Genomic DNA, 17,185 nt, shown 5'->3' on the forward strand with positions numbered 1-17,185 from the left:
CCTTGAGCCTGCTCGCGCAGTCATTGGCCAGCTTTGGAAAGTAGACGGGTAAAGGAGGGACGGCGAGGTAGGGGGTCAGGGGTTAGTGAGGCCGGAAGTGAGTGTAATAAAGTTTGTCTGGGGAGGCCCAGGCCGGGGTGAAAGTTGGGGCGGTGACTTAAGCAGACAGTTGCGTGGTCCGGAACCAGATCGGCCCGCGGTGCGGTGCGGAGACTCCATGAGACCCTGGTAAGTCTAGACTTCTCTCTGGGGCAACCCACTCCTCTTCCACCCCGGAACCCCTCTCCCAGGACCCTACTTCCGGTCTTGTTGTCTAAGTCCCGCCCCCGAGACCCCTCTCCGGAAGTCCCACCTTCCAACTTCAAGGGGCTCCCTGAACCCCGACTTGTCTCTTATTATCGTGACCACACCCTGTGGTCTTACTTCCCTGGGAATCTAACCCCAGACATGCTTCCCAGCACCACAAGATTAGTCTTTCTGGTTCTCTGAAACTGCTTCTTCAGAATTCTCGGCTAAACCTAGTCTATCAAAAGCCTGGCTTCCAAAAGGGGGAAAACCTTGCTTTAGAAAGAACGAATTGACTTTGTAAAAGTGACGCCTCTCTGGAACCCCGCCCCTTTGGTACCCGCCTCTTCCACTGTCCACGTCTGACCCTGGGAAATGTGCCGTACTCCTTGTTAGGGACCTGGTCCCCTCAGAACTCTCCTTCCTGGTGGGCTTGGGTCAGTACCGCAAAACCCAGGTCTTAAATTCCGGACGTTTCATCCGCTTTCTATATCTCTCTCCTTGTTTTAAGCCTTGGGCTTAATTTTCCTGAGCTCTGGTGCTCTATAAGGTGGGAGGTTGAAAATTGTGGTTGTAAGGAGTGAGCATATAGGCAGCGTCGTTTCTCCCTCCTATAACGTACGAGAGTGAATTAAGTTGAAGGGGCTGAGTTTCGTTTACGGCTGGAGCGTGGATGAAGGAGTGGCTTTTCTAGAGACTCTTGATTCTGCTCCTTTCTTGGGCAGACCCCATCCTAAAGACAGCCATAGGTGGCGCCTTCCTTGGATTGGACTTAGCATGGTTTGTGTGAGCCTAAAAGCAGTGGAAGTTTTTCTGCTGTCAAAAGAAAAACTGTTTTGGAGACAGGAGTAGGGGTTAGTGTCCTTTACAAGACCCCTCCCCCTAACCAGATACTCGAGTTTGGCATTCATCCTGGCCCCACTTGCCTAACCTTCCCTGCTGGAAACATTCCTGAGGCTTTCGCCATTTCCTGCAATTTCCTGCCACTCCAGCTTCCTCCCTGCTGTGCTGAGGTGTTTGACCCGGCTCTTCCCCTGCCCCCACTACCTAGCCTTTGGTTCAGTAGGCAATCTCTAAGTAAATTTAAAGGCTTGTGCTTACTCTTTCTTCCACATGTGCGCATCTGTTGATCATTCCTGACCTTTGGATATGAAAGCTACCACAGAAAGCCATCTCCCAAGATAACAGCATGATGTGTGTTTGTGTGATTGGGAGTGTAAGGCTATGGCAGATTTTTTTTTCCTCTTGTGCCTAAGAGCTGAGGTCTTAGCAAACGGAATGACAGAATTTCTTTTAAGGAAGAGGCGTGGTGTTCAGTAACAGCTTTTCTGGGATGGGGACTAAGGACAGGTGAACGAATGAAGCATGATATTTAACCTGCTTTAAGTGCTACTACTTAGGAGACAGAGGCAGGTGATTCTCTGTAAGTTTGAGGCCAGCCTGAGCTACAAAGCAAGTTCTAGGGCAGTCAATGTAGTTACACAAACGAACCCTGTCTTGAAAAACCAGACAAACAAAAAAGTACCTTTTACTTCTTGTGTTTGGTTACTTTTTAAAAAGTGAATAAAGCTATAGTTTAATCCGGAGCTATTTTGATTGGTCACTTTCTTTAACTTCCTGAATGGCCTTCAGCAGAGCTGTGGCAGGAAACTGTGGGCAAAGAAATAGGGGTTTGGTATTATTATGCACTTATGGCCAGATTCCAGCTTCTGATATCCCTTTCTCCTTCCTGTCTTTATTAACACAGATTTGTTTATGGCCCTATTATCCCTTTGTGGCTTGTAGGCACCAGTTCTGTGTGTTTCTTTCTCCTACCTCCAAGGCCAACTCCTCTACTAGTGTGAAGTACACTGTCTGGTGGGGTGTGTAGCCTATAAGGCGTAAAAGTATATCTGTAGGTCTAAGGGGTGGCCAGATCTCTATATCCTCTGGGGGCTTTCCTCACTAGGCCTCTGGAAGAGCACCCCCACCCCCAAGTCTGTTGGTCCTTGGTGACTTGTAGAAACAGCCTTGCTCTAGCTCTTGTCTGGTAGCTCCCAGATGCACCACCCGAATTAGCCTTTATTCCTATTTCAGCTTTGTCTTTCCTCTGGGCCTCGCAGTACATCCACTGGGACTACTTCCCTTCCTGGTTCTCAACTCTGGTCCTCAGCTGTTGGGGTGGATGCTAATGGCCCAGGTTCCCTGGAGCTACCACCTCACTCACTGTATGGTGGGGGTGGGGGTGGTCTGGGCTAGGGGGTGAGGGATTCACGTCTTCAGCCGGGTCTGGAAAGGAAATGCTAAACTCTGAGGGACAACTTCCCTCCCCCCACTCCCCGCCCAGCAGCTTCTGTTTCCTTCCTATCCCTCCCAGTCTTCCCGGTCTTCCTGCTCTCTTTGGCTTGCCCAGGTCTGTTTGGATTGGTCCAGAGTTTTCCTTAACTCCTTCCTTTCTTTTTTCTCTTTTGCTTATTCTTCCTTTCTTTCTTGCCCGGCACCTCCTCCTTCCCAGACAGATCACTAGTTGTTTGTATTGGGCTGGGGAGAGTGGCCTGGCTAACACAAATTATGTGGGGAGGTGTCTCAACCCCTCTGAGCCTGTGAGTCAGCACTGTCCTGGGGATTGGTTTCTCTCCTTAGTTCCCCGCCCCTGGGGAGGAGCCAGTCAGCTCTGGGTCCAGCCTGTACTCCTCAGCCAGACGAGGTTTCCTAGCTGGGCTGGGCCAGGATGTGGTTTGAAACTGTCTAGGTCTGAGTTGGGAGAGCAGAGGTCACTTGTCCTTCGCCTCCCCAGGTCCTCTGTTATCACCCGGCTGCCGAGGTCAGACTAGGCTAAGGGTCTGGGGATGCCCCCTGCCTGGCCCCCTTGCCTGAATTGGCAGGGGGGCCGGGCCGGGCAGCAGCCCCCCTTCTCACCCCAGCCATGGATCTTCTACCCCCCAAGCCGAAGTACAACCCACTTCGGAATGAGTCTCTGTCATCGCTGGAGGAGGGGGCTTCAGGGTCTACTCCACCGGAGGAGCTGCCTTCCCCATCAGCCTCATCCCTGGGACCCATTCTGCCTCCTCTGCCGGGGGACGATAGCCCGACTACCCTGTGTTCCTTCTTTCCCCGGATGAGCAACTTGAAGCTGGCCAATCCTGCTGGGGGGCGCCTGGGACCTAAAGGGGAGCCAGGAAAAGCTGCAGAAGATGGGGAAGGGAGTGCAGGAGCAGCCCTTCGGGACTCAGGCCTCTTGCCCCTCCTCCAGGACATGAACAAGCTGAGTGGAGGCGGCGGGCGCAGGACTCGGGTAGAAGGGGGCCAGCTGGGGGGCGAGGAGTGGACCAGACACGGGAGCTTTGTCAATAAGCCCACACGAGGCTGGCTGCATCCCAACGACAAAGTCATGGGACCTGGGGTTTCCTACTTGGTTCGGGTGAGTGCATATCCCCTTTTCTACTCTCCCCATACCCCTTCCAGTTCCTCCAGATTTGTCGGGACTTCCTGCTCTTCCCCCTGGAACATCTGTGCCATTCTCTTAGTTCTTAAACCTGGTGCATTCCTTCTCCAGTTCTCTGCCCTTAATTTAGCCTGCGAATCTTCTGCCTTTCCTCCTTTGGTCCCCACTCCCCAGTTTACACAATGCTCAAGCACATCAGAGGCTTTTGGTAAAAGTTGAATGAAAATGACTTCTTGATTCTTCCCTTTAGACTCCTCCTTTTTCCAGAGATGTCACTCCATCCTACCCAATACCTGCTACTCCTCTCATAATGTCTCTGTGGTGCATGAAGTTCCTCTTTGCGGTCTTTCTTTCCTCTTTCCCCTTTCCCCTTCACAGTACACCTATGGGGTGGTAGCCCCAGGCAGTAGGAAAGCTACTTCACCTTTACTTTCCTTAGGGATAAGGCAAAGCCCTAGAACCTTCTGCAAAGGGCTGGCAAGTGTGGGGTGGGGGATGGGGACAGCTGATCCATTCTTCCCTCCTTCCCCTACAGTACATGGGTTGCGTGGAGGTCTTACAGTCAATGCGAGCCCTTGACTTCAATACCCGGACTCAGGTCACCAGGTTAGTGGGGATTGAAGTTACAGAAATCTCAGCCAGGGAGAGGAGGAAGTTGGGCATTTGGTGGTGGTGCTGATGGCGATTTCTCGTGGGTGGTCAGAGAACTGAAAGTTACAGAAGTAGTTCTGACTGGAAGGAGCCAGCTCTGGTGTGGAGCACCACCTCACCTAACTATCCAGCCTTGGAGACTGTGGGAAGATGGACTAGAAAAGGCAGCAGGGGTAGGAGGTTGCTGATGCTTTAGGGAAGGAGATGGAACATTCGGGAGCTGGGAAGAGGTGGAGCTGCAGCCATTGAGGCCCTAACCCAATCAGCCAGGAAGCGGCCCCTCAGTGTCATCAAATATTAAAGGCCCTTAATTCAATCCACCACGACAAAGAGCCTGGAGTGCTCTGGGAATCTGGCCTGGTCTTCCCTTCCCCCAGCTCTGTGGCAGCCCTAGCCAGGGGGAGGCCCATGGTGGGTCTGAGTACTCCTGTTTCTCCAGGGAGGCTATCAGTTTGGTGTGTGAAGCTGTGCCTGGTGCCAAAGGGGCGATGAGGAGGAGAAAGGTATGTGTGGTTGGTGTTGGGGCTGGGTGATTGGAGGCAGGGGAAGGCATGTGCAGGGCGTGTCGGGAGAAGGTGAGTATTTCCTTATGCTGGGAAAACTCAGATTCTGAGACTCTGGGCCCTTCCTAGCCCTGCAGCCGCCCACTCAGCTCTATCCTGGGAAGGAGTAACCTGAAGTTTGCTGGAATGCCGATCACTCTCACTGTGTCTACCAGCAGCCTTAACCTCATGGCAGCAGACTGCAAACAGGTGGGTAGGCTGCTCGAAGGAACCAGGGATAGTTAGTTATGGGAGCATCAAGTGGGGATTGGAGGCCAAAAACTTGCAGTCTTCAGGAAGAACTGGAGAGTAGAAGAGGAAGAAGTTAGGAAGGTTGAGTATAGTGATACCTTTTATCCTAGCACCCAGGAGGCCAAGGCAGAGGAATCTGAGTTCTAGTCAGGGCTACATAGTGAGACCTTGTGCCTCACCCCACCAAAAGAAGAAAGAAATTAGGAGAATGCAGGGTAAAAGGCCAAGAGAATGATCCCGGGGCTCCAAGGTTCTATGCTGGGGTGGGTTCACGTGGAGCCCTGAGGCTGCCTGACCTTTACCATTCCTTCCTTCTCCACCCTGCCCTCATCAGATCATTGCCAACCATCACATGCAATCTATCTCATTCGCGTCTGGTGGGGATCCGGTGAGTTGGGGAACAGAGAAAAGACGGGTGGGGAAGAAGAAACTAGGGGCTGAAATGATGCTGGCTAGAGGCTGGGAGTGGTGGCCACACAAGAATCCCAGCACTCAAGAGGCAGGATAGCCAGGGCCATGCAGAGTAATCCTTCTTGAAAAACCAAAAGAGGGAGGGAGAAAATACTGGCTAAAGAAGTGGTGCACAAGGATTGTGAAATATGTAAAAAGGACAGAGTTAGTGGGTCAGGAGGTAAACTCTAGCTAACTGGCCTCCTGGATCTGCCCTCCCCAGGACACAGCTGAGTACGTTGCCTATGTTGCCAAAGACCCTGTGAATCAGAGAGGTGAGGCGTGGGGGACAGCACTGGGTGGGACCAATTCTCTGAGAAGCAAGTGATCAGTTATACTCGATAGGGCTATCCTGCTGGGAAGGGCTGGGGTGGGGCTCCTGCCCTCATGTTCTGCTAGCACCCTGCCTCAGTTCACTGGCGTCTCCACTGTGCCCAGCCTGCCATATCCTGGAGTGTCCTGAAGGACTTGCTCAGGACGTCATCAGCACCATCGGGCAGGCCTTTGAGTTGCGCTTCAAACAGTATCTCAGGAATCCACCCAAGCTGGTCACCCCCCATGACAGGTGAGCTGTGGAAGAGGATGAGGCAGCTCTTGAGCCTCAGACTGGGGTTGAGAAGTGGATTTCTTCTCCTGCTTGAGCTACAAGGGGTTCAGAAAAGATGTGACCTATATGACCCTGTTCCTGCTGTGTTAGCTCTCCATTGGCTCATCGGGAAAGACTTGAAGGCCTGCTGCAGGGACACTTTCTATCTTTTGTTTGCCTGAGGTGGAGTTCTAGTCCAGCACCTCTCAGCAGACTGCTTTTTTTTACTGGATAAACATTTAATTTTTATTTATTTATTTATTTTTTTGGTTCTTTTTTTTCGGAGCTGGGGACTGAACCCAGGGCCTTGTGCTTCCTAGGCAAGCGCTCTACCACTGAGCTAAATCCCCAGCCCCCCAACATTTAATTTTTAAGTTCCTCATTTTTGGCCTAGCCCTGTGTTCTTGTACACTTTCACTTTTCTTAAAGATTTATTTTTATTTTATGCATATGTGTAATTTATTGCATATACAAGTGTATGCATTGCCTATGGAAGCCAAAAAAGGGCATTGGATCCCTTAGAAGTGGAATTACAGGTGTTTGTGAGCTGCCATGTGAGTGCTGGGAGCCAAACCTGGGTCCTCTGCAACGTCAGCAGTTTTCTTAACCCCAGAGCACCGTACTCCCCCGTTCATTGTTCTGTGTTTTCCTGCCTCTGACACTCAAATGAGTCTGGATCGTAATCAGGCCTTTAATCCTAGCACTCAGGAAGCAGAGACAGTGGATCTCTGAGTTTGAAGCCAGCCTGGTCTACACAGGGAGTTTCAGGACAGCCAGAGCTACACAGAGAAACACTGTCTCAAAAAACAAACAAAAACAAAAAAAAAAAAGAAAAAAAAAACTAAAAAGAAGGTAAGGAAAAAAGAAAGGGAGTAGGGAGGAAGAAAGAATGAAAGAGAAAGGAAGAAAAAAGAATCTGGTTTAAGAGACTATCTTTTTCTTTTTTTTGTATGTACGTGTGTGTGTGTGCGTGTGTGCGAGTGTGCATGTCTGTGTGGGGCATATGTTGTATGTGTATGTGTAGAGGTCTGAAGTTGATGTCAGGTGTCTTCCTCTGGTGTTTCACACTTTATTGAGGCAGGATCTCTTTCTGATCTGGAGCTCGCTAGATCTAGCTAGCAGCAACCAGATTGGTCTGGATCCTGTCTGCCTCAAGAGTGTTGGGGTTATAGGTGGCCACCATTGGAAAAGTGGTCTGGCTTGCACATGGAACCTGGGGATCTGAATTCTGACCCTCAGACTTTATCAACTGAGCTATGCCCCAGCCCCAGCACCTCTGACCTGAGATCCCCAGGCTGCTTTCTTAAAGTCACAAGAGATAAACAATGTGGCCACCAGGGGCTTTGTATGTGAAATCATTCTGGATGTTCCCTTTGTTTGATAATGCTCCCATCCCTCTCTGTTTGATGGAGCTCCCATCCCTCTCTGTTTGATGGAGCTCCCATCCCTCTCTGTTTGATGGAGCTCCCATCCCTCTTTGGAGGTAGCATAGCTGTCAAAAGTGAGAGTTTTCAATTCAAAACCAAATTAAATCTCAAATCTATCTCCTTTCAGTTGAGAGACCTTGTATGTATCTCTCCAACCCCAATCTTTATTGCAATTTCTTAAATTGTGGAAGGAATACCAGTCTTACAGCACCAAGCCTTAGAGCTGACCACAGTATATGCTGGTATGTGGTCACTGGTTTCCTCCCTCCCTGGGTCTCCTAGCTCCGTATTTACACCTACCTCTTCTCTCGCTCCTTCTTTTTTCAGGATGGCTGGCTTTGATGGCTCAGCTTGGGATGAGGAGGAAGAAGAGCCCCCTGACCATCAGTACTACAATGACTTCCCAGGGAAGGAACCCCCTCTTGGTGGAGTGGTAGATATGAGGCTTCGGGAAGGGGCTGCTCGACCCACTCTGCCCAGTACCCAGATGCCCAGCCACTTGGGAGCTACACTGGTAAGGGGCCAGGGTGGAGATACTTAAGGCCAGGGTGGGAATGGCTGGCTAGGGCCTTGCTCTCACCCAGTTTTCTTTTTTTTTACAGCCAATAGGGCAGCATGTTACAGGAGACCATGAAGTCCGTAAACAGATGCTGCCTCCACCACCGTGCCCAGGTGTGAACACTGCTGATAGAACAGAGAGGAGTACAGAAGGCAGGGCTGGGATTGATGCTGTCTTTTTTTATCCTTAACAGGCAGAGAACTCTTCGATGATCCTTCCTATGTCAACATCCAGAATCTAGACAAGGCCCGGCAAGCTGGTGGTGGGGCTGGACCCCCAAATCCTTCTGTTAATGGCAGTGCACCCCGAGACCTCTTTGACATGAGTGAGTGAGTCTCTTGTAGCCCCACCTTCTGTTGTTTCTTCTTTTCTGCCTGTTGTCTCCTGTCTGGCTTCCCCACTGAGCCTGGGTCTTGGGTGTATACTGGGCAAGCTCGCTCTCCTAGCCATCTCTACACCCCTAGAGCCCTTCGAAGATGCACTCCGGGTGCCGCCAGCTCCCCAGTCCATGTCCATGGCTGAGCAGCTCCAAGGGGAGTCCTGGTTTCATGGGAAACTCAGCCGGCGGGAGGCTGAGGCGCTGCTGCAGCTCAACGGTGACTTCTTGGTGCGAGAGAGTACAACCACACCTGGCCAGTACGTGCTCACTGGTCTGCAGAGTGGGCAGCCCAAGCACTTGCTTCTGGTGGACCCTGAAGGTGTGGTAAGTGTGACAGGTATGGGAGGGGGTGGTAAGGAAAGGTACCTTGCCCTCTCCTTATTGCTTTCTAGGCTTTCTTCAATAGAGACTTTCTGGGGGCCTCCTTTGCTCTGCTAGCTACTTGCATCAGCCTGCAGTGGCTCAAAGTTCCTTCCCTGCTGTCCTTGAGTCTGAGCTGTATTTTTTTCAGTTCTGACCAGACCTCAAATCCCAGTGAAGGGGTTGGGGATTTAGCTCAGTGGTAGAGCGCTTGCCTAGCAAGCTCAAGGCCCTGGGTTCGGTCCTCAGCTCCGGGAAAAAAAAAAAATCCCAGTGAAACCTACCTGACCTACAGAGTGTTTACTTGATCTGAACCCTCTTTACTAAGTGAGGAAATGACACTGGAAAGGTAGTGATGCCCCGTGTCAGATGGTTAGGGGGTAGAGACTCCAAATTTCCTCTCGTAAGAGGAGTCCGGAATCTCTGGATGGAGCCCCTTAGCCTCACACTCAGTGTTCTTTTTAACAAATCTAACCTGTTGTACTACTTCATACAACCTTGGTTTCTTCTTCTTCTTCTTCTTCTTCTTCTTCTTCTTCTTCTTCTTCTTCTTCTTCTTCTTCTTCTTCTTCTTCTTCTTCTTCTTTCTCCTCCTCCTCCTCCTCCTCCTCCTCACCCTCTTCCTCCTCTTCCTCCTCTTCTTCTTTTTCTTAGGCGAGGAGTAGTGGTGGGTTCAAGACAGGGTGCTCTATGTAACCCTGGAACTCACTCTGTAGACCAGGCTGACCTCGAATTCAAGAGCTCCCCTAGCTCTGCCTCCCGAGTGCTGCGATTAAAGGCTGTGCCACCACTGCCCAGCTTTTCTTTTCTCAGCATTCTTTCCACATTGTTTCAGCATTGTGTATTCACTTTTGAGACTCCAGCTTCCTTCAAGTCAGGATTTTCACCGTCGGCTTCTGTGACTTCTGGTCACCCTTCCCACCTGTGTGACTGTCTTCTCTGTAAAGAAACCTAGATAATCATGGCTGACCTGGCCCATCTTCCTCAGTCTTGGAGGCTAAAGTCTTACTGAGCTCTTCTCCTGAACTGACCGTCTTATTTGCCCCTTCCCAGGTTCGGACAAAGGATCACCGCTTTGAGAGTGTCAGTCACCTGATCAGCTACCACATGGACAATCACTTACCCATCATCTCTGCAGGCAGTGAGCTGTGTCTACAGCAACCTGTGGATCGAAAAGTGTGATCCTTCTTAGCCTCTCCTGGAGGACGCTCTCCACTCCCTTCTACCGTGTACTCGTGGGGCCGCTGCTTGGTGGGAACTGAGCGGCAAGGACACGGCTTTAGTGCCCACTTGAGAGAGGATTTTTAGGAGCCTGGGAAAGCATCCTTCTTCTGCCCAAACCTCACCAAAGTATTAATGTGCAGAGTGGTCCCTTGTCTGGGCCTTGCCTGTGCCAACCTGATGCCCTTCCCCCAAAAGGGTGGGTTTTATAATGGAAAATACCCTGTGGTGTTAGACCCAGTGGAGTAATTGCCCTTTGGGGGAAGGGAAATAATCATACCTCTGGTTTACTCCTGGTCTTCAGGGTACCCCAGACCCCTTTTAACATATCCTACTCCCTATGCATCTCCTTAAAACTTTGTGCCTTCGACTATCATAGGTCTGCAGATACTTTATGCAGAGTTCTCAGGCTCTTCAGATGTGGACAGGGGTTACTGACACCTTGACTTCTGGAACCCTGTTCTGCTCAGCATCCCTTCCTGTGTCTGGGGAGAATAGGGCAGGAGTGGCCACCATCTCCTCTGCTTTTGGATGTACAGCCCTTTAAAGGTTGCCCCAGGCCAGGATGTGGTGACACATGCCTTTAATCACTGCACTCAGGAGGCAGAGGCAGGAGGATTTGTGAAGCTACCCTGGCCTACAACAGTGAGTTCCAGTACAGCCAGGGCTATGGAGAGAGGACCTGTTTCCAAAAAACCAAAAAGAACAATTACCCCCAGAGCCTTGGGGAGGGGCAGGATTGGACTCATCTTGCTCAGTGCCTCCTGACCTCAATGCCTTCCTTCCAAGGGGTCTGTATACATTTCTTAAGCCCACCCCTCCCATGTTTGCATGTGTGTTATAGTCTACAGCCAAAGTGTAGCCGTTACTGTAACCCCATCAGTCTCCCTCTTTTGGGACAGGTGTGTGTGGCTCACTTGGGCCTCCAGTATGTGTGCAGTCCAAGTGGGTTTTATGGAGGCCTGGAGACTGAAGCAGTAGACAATCCCCAATACCATTTGCAGGTCTGGAACTGCTCGCTCGCTCTCTCTCTCTCTCTCTCTCTCTCTCTCTCTCTCTCTCTCTCTCTCTCTCTCTCTTTTTTATAGAAAAAAAAAAGTATACATTTTAGGGCTGTAGATTTATTTTCCTAGTTTTGTTTTTCGTTGCTGACTTTTGAGCACAGAATTATGATAATCAATTACATTTATACATCACCTCGTTGACGTTTCCAAACTTTTTTTTTTAAAACATCTTGTTGGAATTTTACTCCCTGGCCTAACTAGGACAGGGTCCCGTACCTCCCCCTACCCCCCGCCCCCGCCTCCTTCTTCCTCAAGACACCTGAGCAGAAATTTGGCTGAACAGTGTTGTGGAATTATGTGATAGCTTTAGATCCTCCCTTCTGCTTGAGGGCAGATGCGGCCAGGCCAGCACAGAAACCTTGCAAGCTTACTCTGAAGGCTTTCTGGACAAGGAGTGGTCGACTGGATTTCAGTCTTGGCTGTCGCCTATTTTTGGTTTGGATGTCTTATACCAAAGGGAAATAGTCTTCATTAAAGTCCGTATTTCTTCTACCTCGGCCTCTCAACACCTCTGAAAAGTCTGATTGATGGGGGCTGTCAGTGGGAGATGGCGGCAGACCCCGTCGGGGCTAGGTTGAGTGGGCTCAAAGCCAGCGCTCAACACCAGTGGGGACAGTGGGGAGCTGTGAGGCTGTGCGGTGGGGACGTGTCTGCAAGGCTACTGGCTCACAGCGGGAAGGGGCGTGTCCGGGCCGCCCCGAGGCCCACCCGGAGCTTACGCTGCCCCTGTTGAGTGGTACGTCTCACACAACTACAGCCAGCTAGGGTGGCGATAAGCGGCACTTCGGAGGAGTGGCGTGACGAGGCCCAGCCTTCCTGGGTGCGGCGTCTGGTCCCTTCCCAGCTTTCCCTCCTCACGGTGCTTGGTGGTGGTAACCCATTGGAGTTCCGGTTCCGGTTGCTGTGGCTGCGGGCGGGCGGTGAGTCTGGAGCAGGCGCGCAGTTGGTGCTCCAGCTCTGTGCTTTCCCCCTCGGCGTGACTAGGGCTTGCTGCTGCTCGGGGGGGCTGCGCTGCCCCTGACTCCCGTCTGGGCGATGGTGCGGCCTGAGGACGCCTCCATCCCCCGCCGACGCTGACTCGGGTCCCCCAATCCATGGCCGCCTCGGCGCCGCCCCCACCGGACAAGCTGGAGGGAGGCAGCGGCCCCGCACCACCCCCCGCGCCGCCCAGCACCGGGAGGAAGCAGGGCAAGGCCGGTGAGAGCGCAGAGAAGGGCAGGGGCTATGGAGGCCTAGGACCCTGGAACCTCAGATGGAATGGTTGGGGGATGGGGGAAGTTGCCTAGAAGCTTGGAGGTAGCCTCAGGGGAGAAGGGTCAGTGGTTGGGGACAGGTGTCACAGAACACTTTAGGTTTTGGAGGACACTGAATTGAGAAAACTTGGTAGTTTTGAAGAGATTGGGTCATCTTTGATTTGAAGGAAGATGTAGCTGAGAGTGTAGTCATACTAGCCATTTTTCATATTTCACCCCTGTTTCTTAAATAAGTAAGCAAGTGTGCGTGGAAGTTAGAGTCTGGAGAGTGGCTGGGAGGAAAGAGACTGTAGAAACCTCAGGAAAACTTGCCTCCGTCTGCCCATTGCTGCTCTTCCAGGTCTGCAAATGAAGAGCCCTGAAAAGAAGCGAAGAAAGTCCAATACTCAGGTAAGTGGAGGTCTGTGGTGGGAGTGTTTCCTAGAAGCCCCTCCTGCTTTGTCTAGTGTGTCCCCGTTGCTCTTCTGTGCTTTCCATCAGGTGCAGGATCAAGAAAAAGTGGAAATACTCTTCTCTCTTTTCCCTTTTGGGTCCTAGTTCTGTCTTGATGACGTTTAGCCCAGCCTTTTTCCCTTCCTTTTGGAGACAAGGTCTCATGTGTCCCAGACTGGCTTCATATTTGCTGTGTAGCCAAATGACTTTGGGTTTCTATGATCTTCCTGCTTCAGCTTTCCAAAGTGATGGGATTTCAGACGTGCAACACCATACCAGTTTCTGCAGTGCTGGGGACCCCCTGGATGAGTGCATGTGCCCTAGGAGGCTAGAAGAAGGGGTCAGATTCCCCAGAACTGGAGGAGAAGGGCACCTAGGAGCTACCACGTGGGTGCTGGGAATAGAACCCAGAGCTTCTGCAAGAGCCGCAAGGGCCCAAAACCTGCGAGCCATTTCTCCCGCCCGCACTCTACTTTTTTTTGAGACAAGGTGCCCAGCCTTGCTTTTATCTCTGCTGGCATGACTGGCATGTATCACAGGCCCAGCTTACTGAGTCTTTTCTAAGTGTCACAATGCTACAGTGCTTTGACAGTTGTTCTCTTATAAAAGTTTAGAAAATACAAGGCTTTTAAAAAGTTAAATACTTCCCTGTGCATGGTGGTGCACATCTTTAATCTCAGGACTTGGGAGGCAGAGGCAGGCAGATTTCTGTGAGTTTCAGGCCAGCCAGGGGGCTATACAGAGAAACTGTTTAAAAAAAAAAAAAAAAAGAATAAAAAGAAAAAAGTTAAATATTGTGAGTGCTAGCCTAGCTAGCATGCAACAAAGCCTTGAGTTCAAACCCCAGCACCACATAAATCAGATATATGCACCCCAGAGAAAGAGGTAGGAGGATGGTGAGAGTGAGAAGTTCAGGGTCAGCTTGGGTTATATAAGACACTGTCTCAAAATTAAAAATTTTAGAAAATTACTTTGGGGTCAGACCTGGGTTTTGTATTTTTTGAGATTTTTGGTGTTTTTTAAATTATTATTGTTGTATTTAGCCATATGTGTATGTGACTACAACTCCTGAAGGGAGCTGCCTTTTGGTGTTTTGTTTTGGTTTTTTTTTTTTTTTTTTTTTTTTGGTTCTTTTTTTCGGAGCTGGGGACCGAATCCAGGGCCTTGCGCTTCCTAGGCAAGCGCTCTACCACTGAGCCAAATCCCCAACCCCGGTGTTTTGGTTTTTTAAAAACAGTGTCGTTGCACCGCAGGCTCTGCCTTGCCCCCTCTAGCATGTCTAATGTCAGTCAGAGTTTTGGATCCGAGCTGTGTCAGCTTCCAGAGAGTGTGCTGTGTCTGAGGTGCTCTCCTTGTTTGCATCTGTCTCTCATCTTCTTCCTGTTTTCACTAGGGTCCTGCATACTCACATCTGACGGAGTTCGCTCCACCCCCGACCCCCATGGTGGATCATCTGGTCGCTTCTAACCCTTTTGAGGATGACTTCGGAGCCCCTAAGATGGGGGGTGCGGGCCCTCCGTTCCTTGGCAGTCCTGTACCCTTTGGAGGCTTTCGTGTACAGGGGGGCATGGCAGGCCAGGTCCCCCCAGGCTATGGCACTGGAGGAGGAGGGGGTCCCCAGCCGCTTCGTAGGCAGCCACCTCCTTTTCCTCCCAACCCTATGGGTCCAGCTTTTAATATGCCTCCTCAGGGCCCTGGCTATCCGCCCCCAGGCAATATGAACTTTCCCAGTCAGCCCTTCAACCAGTCTCTGGGCCAAAACTTTAGTCCACCTGGTGGGCAAATGATACCAGGCCCGGTGGGGGGATTTGGTCCCATGATCTCACCCACCATGGGGCAGCCCCCTAGAGGCGAGCTCGGTCCTCCTCCTCTCCCCCAACGCTTTACCCAACCAGGAGCACCCTTTGGTCCTTCTCTTCAGAGACCTGGTCAGGGACTCCCCAGCCTGCCTCCCAACACAAGTCCCTTCCCTGGTCCAGACCCTGGTTTTCCTGGCCCTGGTGGTGAAGATGGTGGAAAGCCCTTGAATCCACCCGCCCCCACTGCTTTTCCCCAGGAGCCCCACTCAGGCTCCCCAGCTGCTGCTGTTAATGGGAATCAGCCCAGTTTCCCCCCTAGCAGCAGCGGTCGAGGTGGGGGCACTCCAGATGCCAACAGTCTGGCACCTCCAGGCAAGGCAGGTGGAGGCTCAGGGCCCCAGCCTCCCCCGGGCCTGGTGTACCCTTGCGGTGCCTGTCGGAGCGAGGTGAATGATGACCAGGATGCCATTTTGTGTGAGGCCTCCTGCCAGAAGTGGTTTCACCGTGAGTGCACCGGCATGACCGAGAGTGCCTACGGCCTGCTGACCACCGAGGCCTCTGCCGTCTGGGCCTGTGATCTCTGCCTCAAGACCAAGGAGATCCAATCCGTCTACATCCGTGAGGGCATGGGCCAGTTGGTGGCTGCCAACGATGGGTGACTGTGCGATGGCTTGGGGAAGTGTACATCTCCACCATGCTCTTGCAGGGTGACTCTCGCTCCTGTCTTCCACTGGCTCCCCATCCCCATGGAGCAGAAGCATGGCTCCTGGGAGCAGAAAAGGAACTGAGGCAGGCAGGCAGGCAGAAGAGCCTGGGTTGCTTGCTTGTTTGTTTGTTTCTGGGAACTTGTGCACTGAGTACCTCCCAAGACACAGGAAACAAGTCTTGCTGAGCAGAGCCATTCCTAGAGTCCAACTCGAGGCTGCAAGAGAAAAGGGGCTGGAGGAAGTTTCAGAGGGCAAGGATGTCCTGTGCGCAGATGACCCCAACACCCGTGCCTACAATCCCTGCATAGCCCCATGGCTGCTGCTGTAGTTCTTGGAGTCATGCGTTCAAGGTTTCTTCGCTCCCTGAGATAGAGCCCCTTTCTTCAGTCCTGGAAACAAAAGTGGGGATTTCTCTCTTCTCTCTGTCCCTTTGCTTCCCCTGGACCTGACTTACTCCATTCCTTGTGGAGCACCAAATACCTTGAAACAGGAGCGTTCCTGACCAGAGCAATTGTCTGTCTGGGGCTTCAAGACTGTAGGTAAGATGCTGAGAAGACACCTTCCTCATACCAAAGTCACTGGTCCTCTCTCAGCTTCTCTTGTGGTTTTCTCTCAGTGACCATATGTTTTGCCAAAAATTGGGATATGTGGTCTGAGTGACCAGAGTATTTGAAGTTTGGGCTCCCCTGGAAATCTGGACTGGAGGTCTAAGCCCCTTTGTCCCCGCTTGTCTGGTGCACAGTGTGACAGTGCTTTTCTTCAGCTCCTGGTACTCATTTTCTCTGTCTCTCTTGGGGAAATGTACCTTGTACCTCATTCCGTCCCTGATGAAAGGACCCAAGGGAGGCCCTGCTATGGCTTTGGGGACAGGCTGGGCAGTAGGACCCTCAAAGCCATGACACTATGAGCTGAAAGAACCCGAAGTTTTCTCTTACCCTTTTTTATCCTGCGATGTCATCTTGGGCCTGGTGATCCAGCAACTAGGCTTGGTGTATTTTTATTTTTGTACCACTCTCTGCCAGCAATGGGATTGTGGCCTGATCAGGAGACCCTCTCAGCTGCTCTTCTCTCCAGCTAACCCCAATGTCCATTCCTCAACTGGGTGGGGAAGGCAGGCTTGGGTGTGGCCCTCCTGAGAGAGTCAGAGGTGCCCATCTTGATGATAAAGGCTACCCTCTGGGACGTCCCATCTCAGTCCTCATGCTTCCTGCATGGGGAGAGAGAAGACACTCAGAGTTGGCAGCCTTTGAAGCTGAAGGCGGCAAGGGTGGACCTGCTTCTTACTCTGCGCCCCTCAGCTCCTAAGCCTCTCTGCTTAGCTCTGTGTTGTGCTGTGGTTTTGTTCGCACCTGTTACCTGCCACTACTTTTGTGTTGTCTCCATGGTTTGTAAAATGCTCCCGGGGAGGGCCCATCCCCTTGTTCTTCTCTGCTGCTCTTTGGAAGAGAGTGGGTTGGCAGGGATGCTGTTACAGGATCTTTTTGTACGGTTGGATTAATAAAATGACATGAAAATCCAAACAAGGACTCCTTTGTTAATGTTCAAAGAACGTTGGGATAAGCCACTGCTAGGAGGATGCATAGAGGGTGAGGCTGTCCCCGCTCTAAGCTGCTGAGCGGAGGAGGCCCCTGGTTTCCCTGTTCCACTTTGTAGGTCCTCAATATGGGGACCTCTGCTTTTGGAGCAATTTTTGGGCTAGTCTGGAAGCCAGAAGGAGTTGGAACCAAGGCCTCTGGCATCTGCCTGAGCTCTGGATTTAAACTTTTCAGTTCCTCTGCGCCTAGATTTTTATTT

General features: G+C 51.5%; 2 protein-coding genes across 6 annotated transcripts; both read left to right on the forward strand.

Annotated features, from left to right (window-relative positions):
• The first annotated feature begins 83 nt into the window (after positions 1–83).
• Shc1 (SHC adaptor protein 1) lies at positions 84–11,692 on the forward strand. Of its 3 annotated transcripts, NM_053517.3 has the most exons (13): positions 127–228; positions 3,518–3,685; positions 4,245–4,315; positions 4,800–4,863; positions 4,993–5,112; positions 5,489–5,542; positions 5,828–5,879; positions 6,043–6,169; positions 7,945–8,131; positions 8,220–8,289; positions 8,370–8,501; positions 8,641–8,879; positions 9,969–11,692. In NM_053517.3, exons 2-13 carry the CDS (start codon positions 3,521–3,523, stop codon positions 10,095–10,097), a joined length of 1,410 nt encoding a protein of 469 aa, NP_445969.2. In that variant the 5' UTR covers positions 127–228; positions 3,518–3,520; the 3' UTR covers positions 10,098–11,692. The 3 variants fall into 3 exon arrangements, with proteins under 3 accessions (XP_038959202.1, NP_445969.2, NP_001157532.1); XM_039103274.2 differs by lacking the exon at positions 3,518–3,685 and having other exon boundaries at positions 84–228; NM_001164060.2 differs by lacking the exon at positions 127–228 and having other exon boundaries at positions 2,983–3,685.
• Positions 11,693–11,841: 149 nt separating this feature from the next.
• Pygo2 (pygopus family PHD finger 2) lies at positions 11,842–16,911 on the forward strand. Of its 3 annotated transcripts, none has more exons than XM_006232616.5 (3): positions 11,842–12,120; positions 12,794–12,843; positions 14,279–16,911. In XM_006232616.5, exons 2-3 carry the CDS (start codon positions 12,802–12,804, stop codon positions 15,341–15,343), a joined length of 1,107 nt encoding a protein of 368 aa, XP_006232678.1. In that variant the 5' UTR covers positions 11,842–12,120; positions 12,794–12,801; the 3' UTR covers positions 15,344–16,911. The 3 variants fall into 3 exon arrangements, with proteins under 3 accessions (XP_006232678.1, NP_001099917.1, XP_006232677.1); NM_001106447.2 differs by lacking the exon at positions 11,842–12,120 and adding an exon at positions 12,241–12,397 and having other exon boundaries at positions 14,279–16,908; XM_006232615.4 differs by lacking the exon at positions 11,842–12,120 and adding an exon at positions 12,259–12,397 and having other exon boundaries at positions 12,688–12,843.
• The last annotated feature ends 274 nt before the right edge of the window (positions 16,912–17,185 follow it).

The sequence above is a fragment of the Rattus norvegicus genome, chromosome 2 (assembly GCF_036323735.1).
Source record: "Rattus norvegicus strain BN/NHsdMcwi chromosome 2, GRCr8, whole genome shotgun sequence".
NCBI classification, from domain to species: Eukaryota; Metazoa; Chordata; class Mammalia; order Rodentia; family Muridae; genus Rattus; species Rattus norvegicus.

Excerpts from the sequence above, each read along its gene's own strand:
- Shc1 (NM_001164060.2), top strand. The coding sequence starts at position 3,191 with ATGGATCTTCTACCCCCCAAGCCGAAGTACAACCCACTTCGGAATGAG. Across the intron at positions 5,880-6,042 it reads AGACCCTGTGAATCAGAGAG|CCTGCCATATCCTGGAGTGT; the intron begins GTGAGGCGTGGG and ends CACTGTGCCCAG. Across the intron at positions 8,880-9,968 it reads TGGTGGACCCTGAAGGTGTG|GTTCGGACAAAGGATCACCG; the intron begins GTAAGTGTGACA and ends GCCCCTTCCCAG.
- Pygo2 (NM_001106447.2), top strand. The coding sequence starts at position 12,295 with ATGGCCGCCTCGGCGCCGCCCCCACCGGACAAGCTGGAGGGAGGCAGC. Across the intron at positions 12,398-12,793 it reads GAGGAAGCAGGGCAAGGCCG|GTCTGCAAATGAAGAGCCCT; the intron begins GTGAGAGCGCAG and ends CTGCTCTTCCAG. Across the intron at positions 12,844-14,278 it reads GAAGAAAGTCCAATACTCAG|GGTCCTGCATACTCACATCT; the intron begins GTAAGTGGAGGT and ends TGTTTTCACTAG.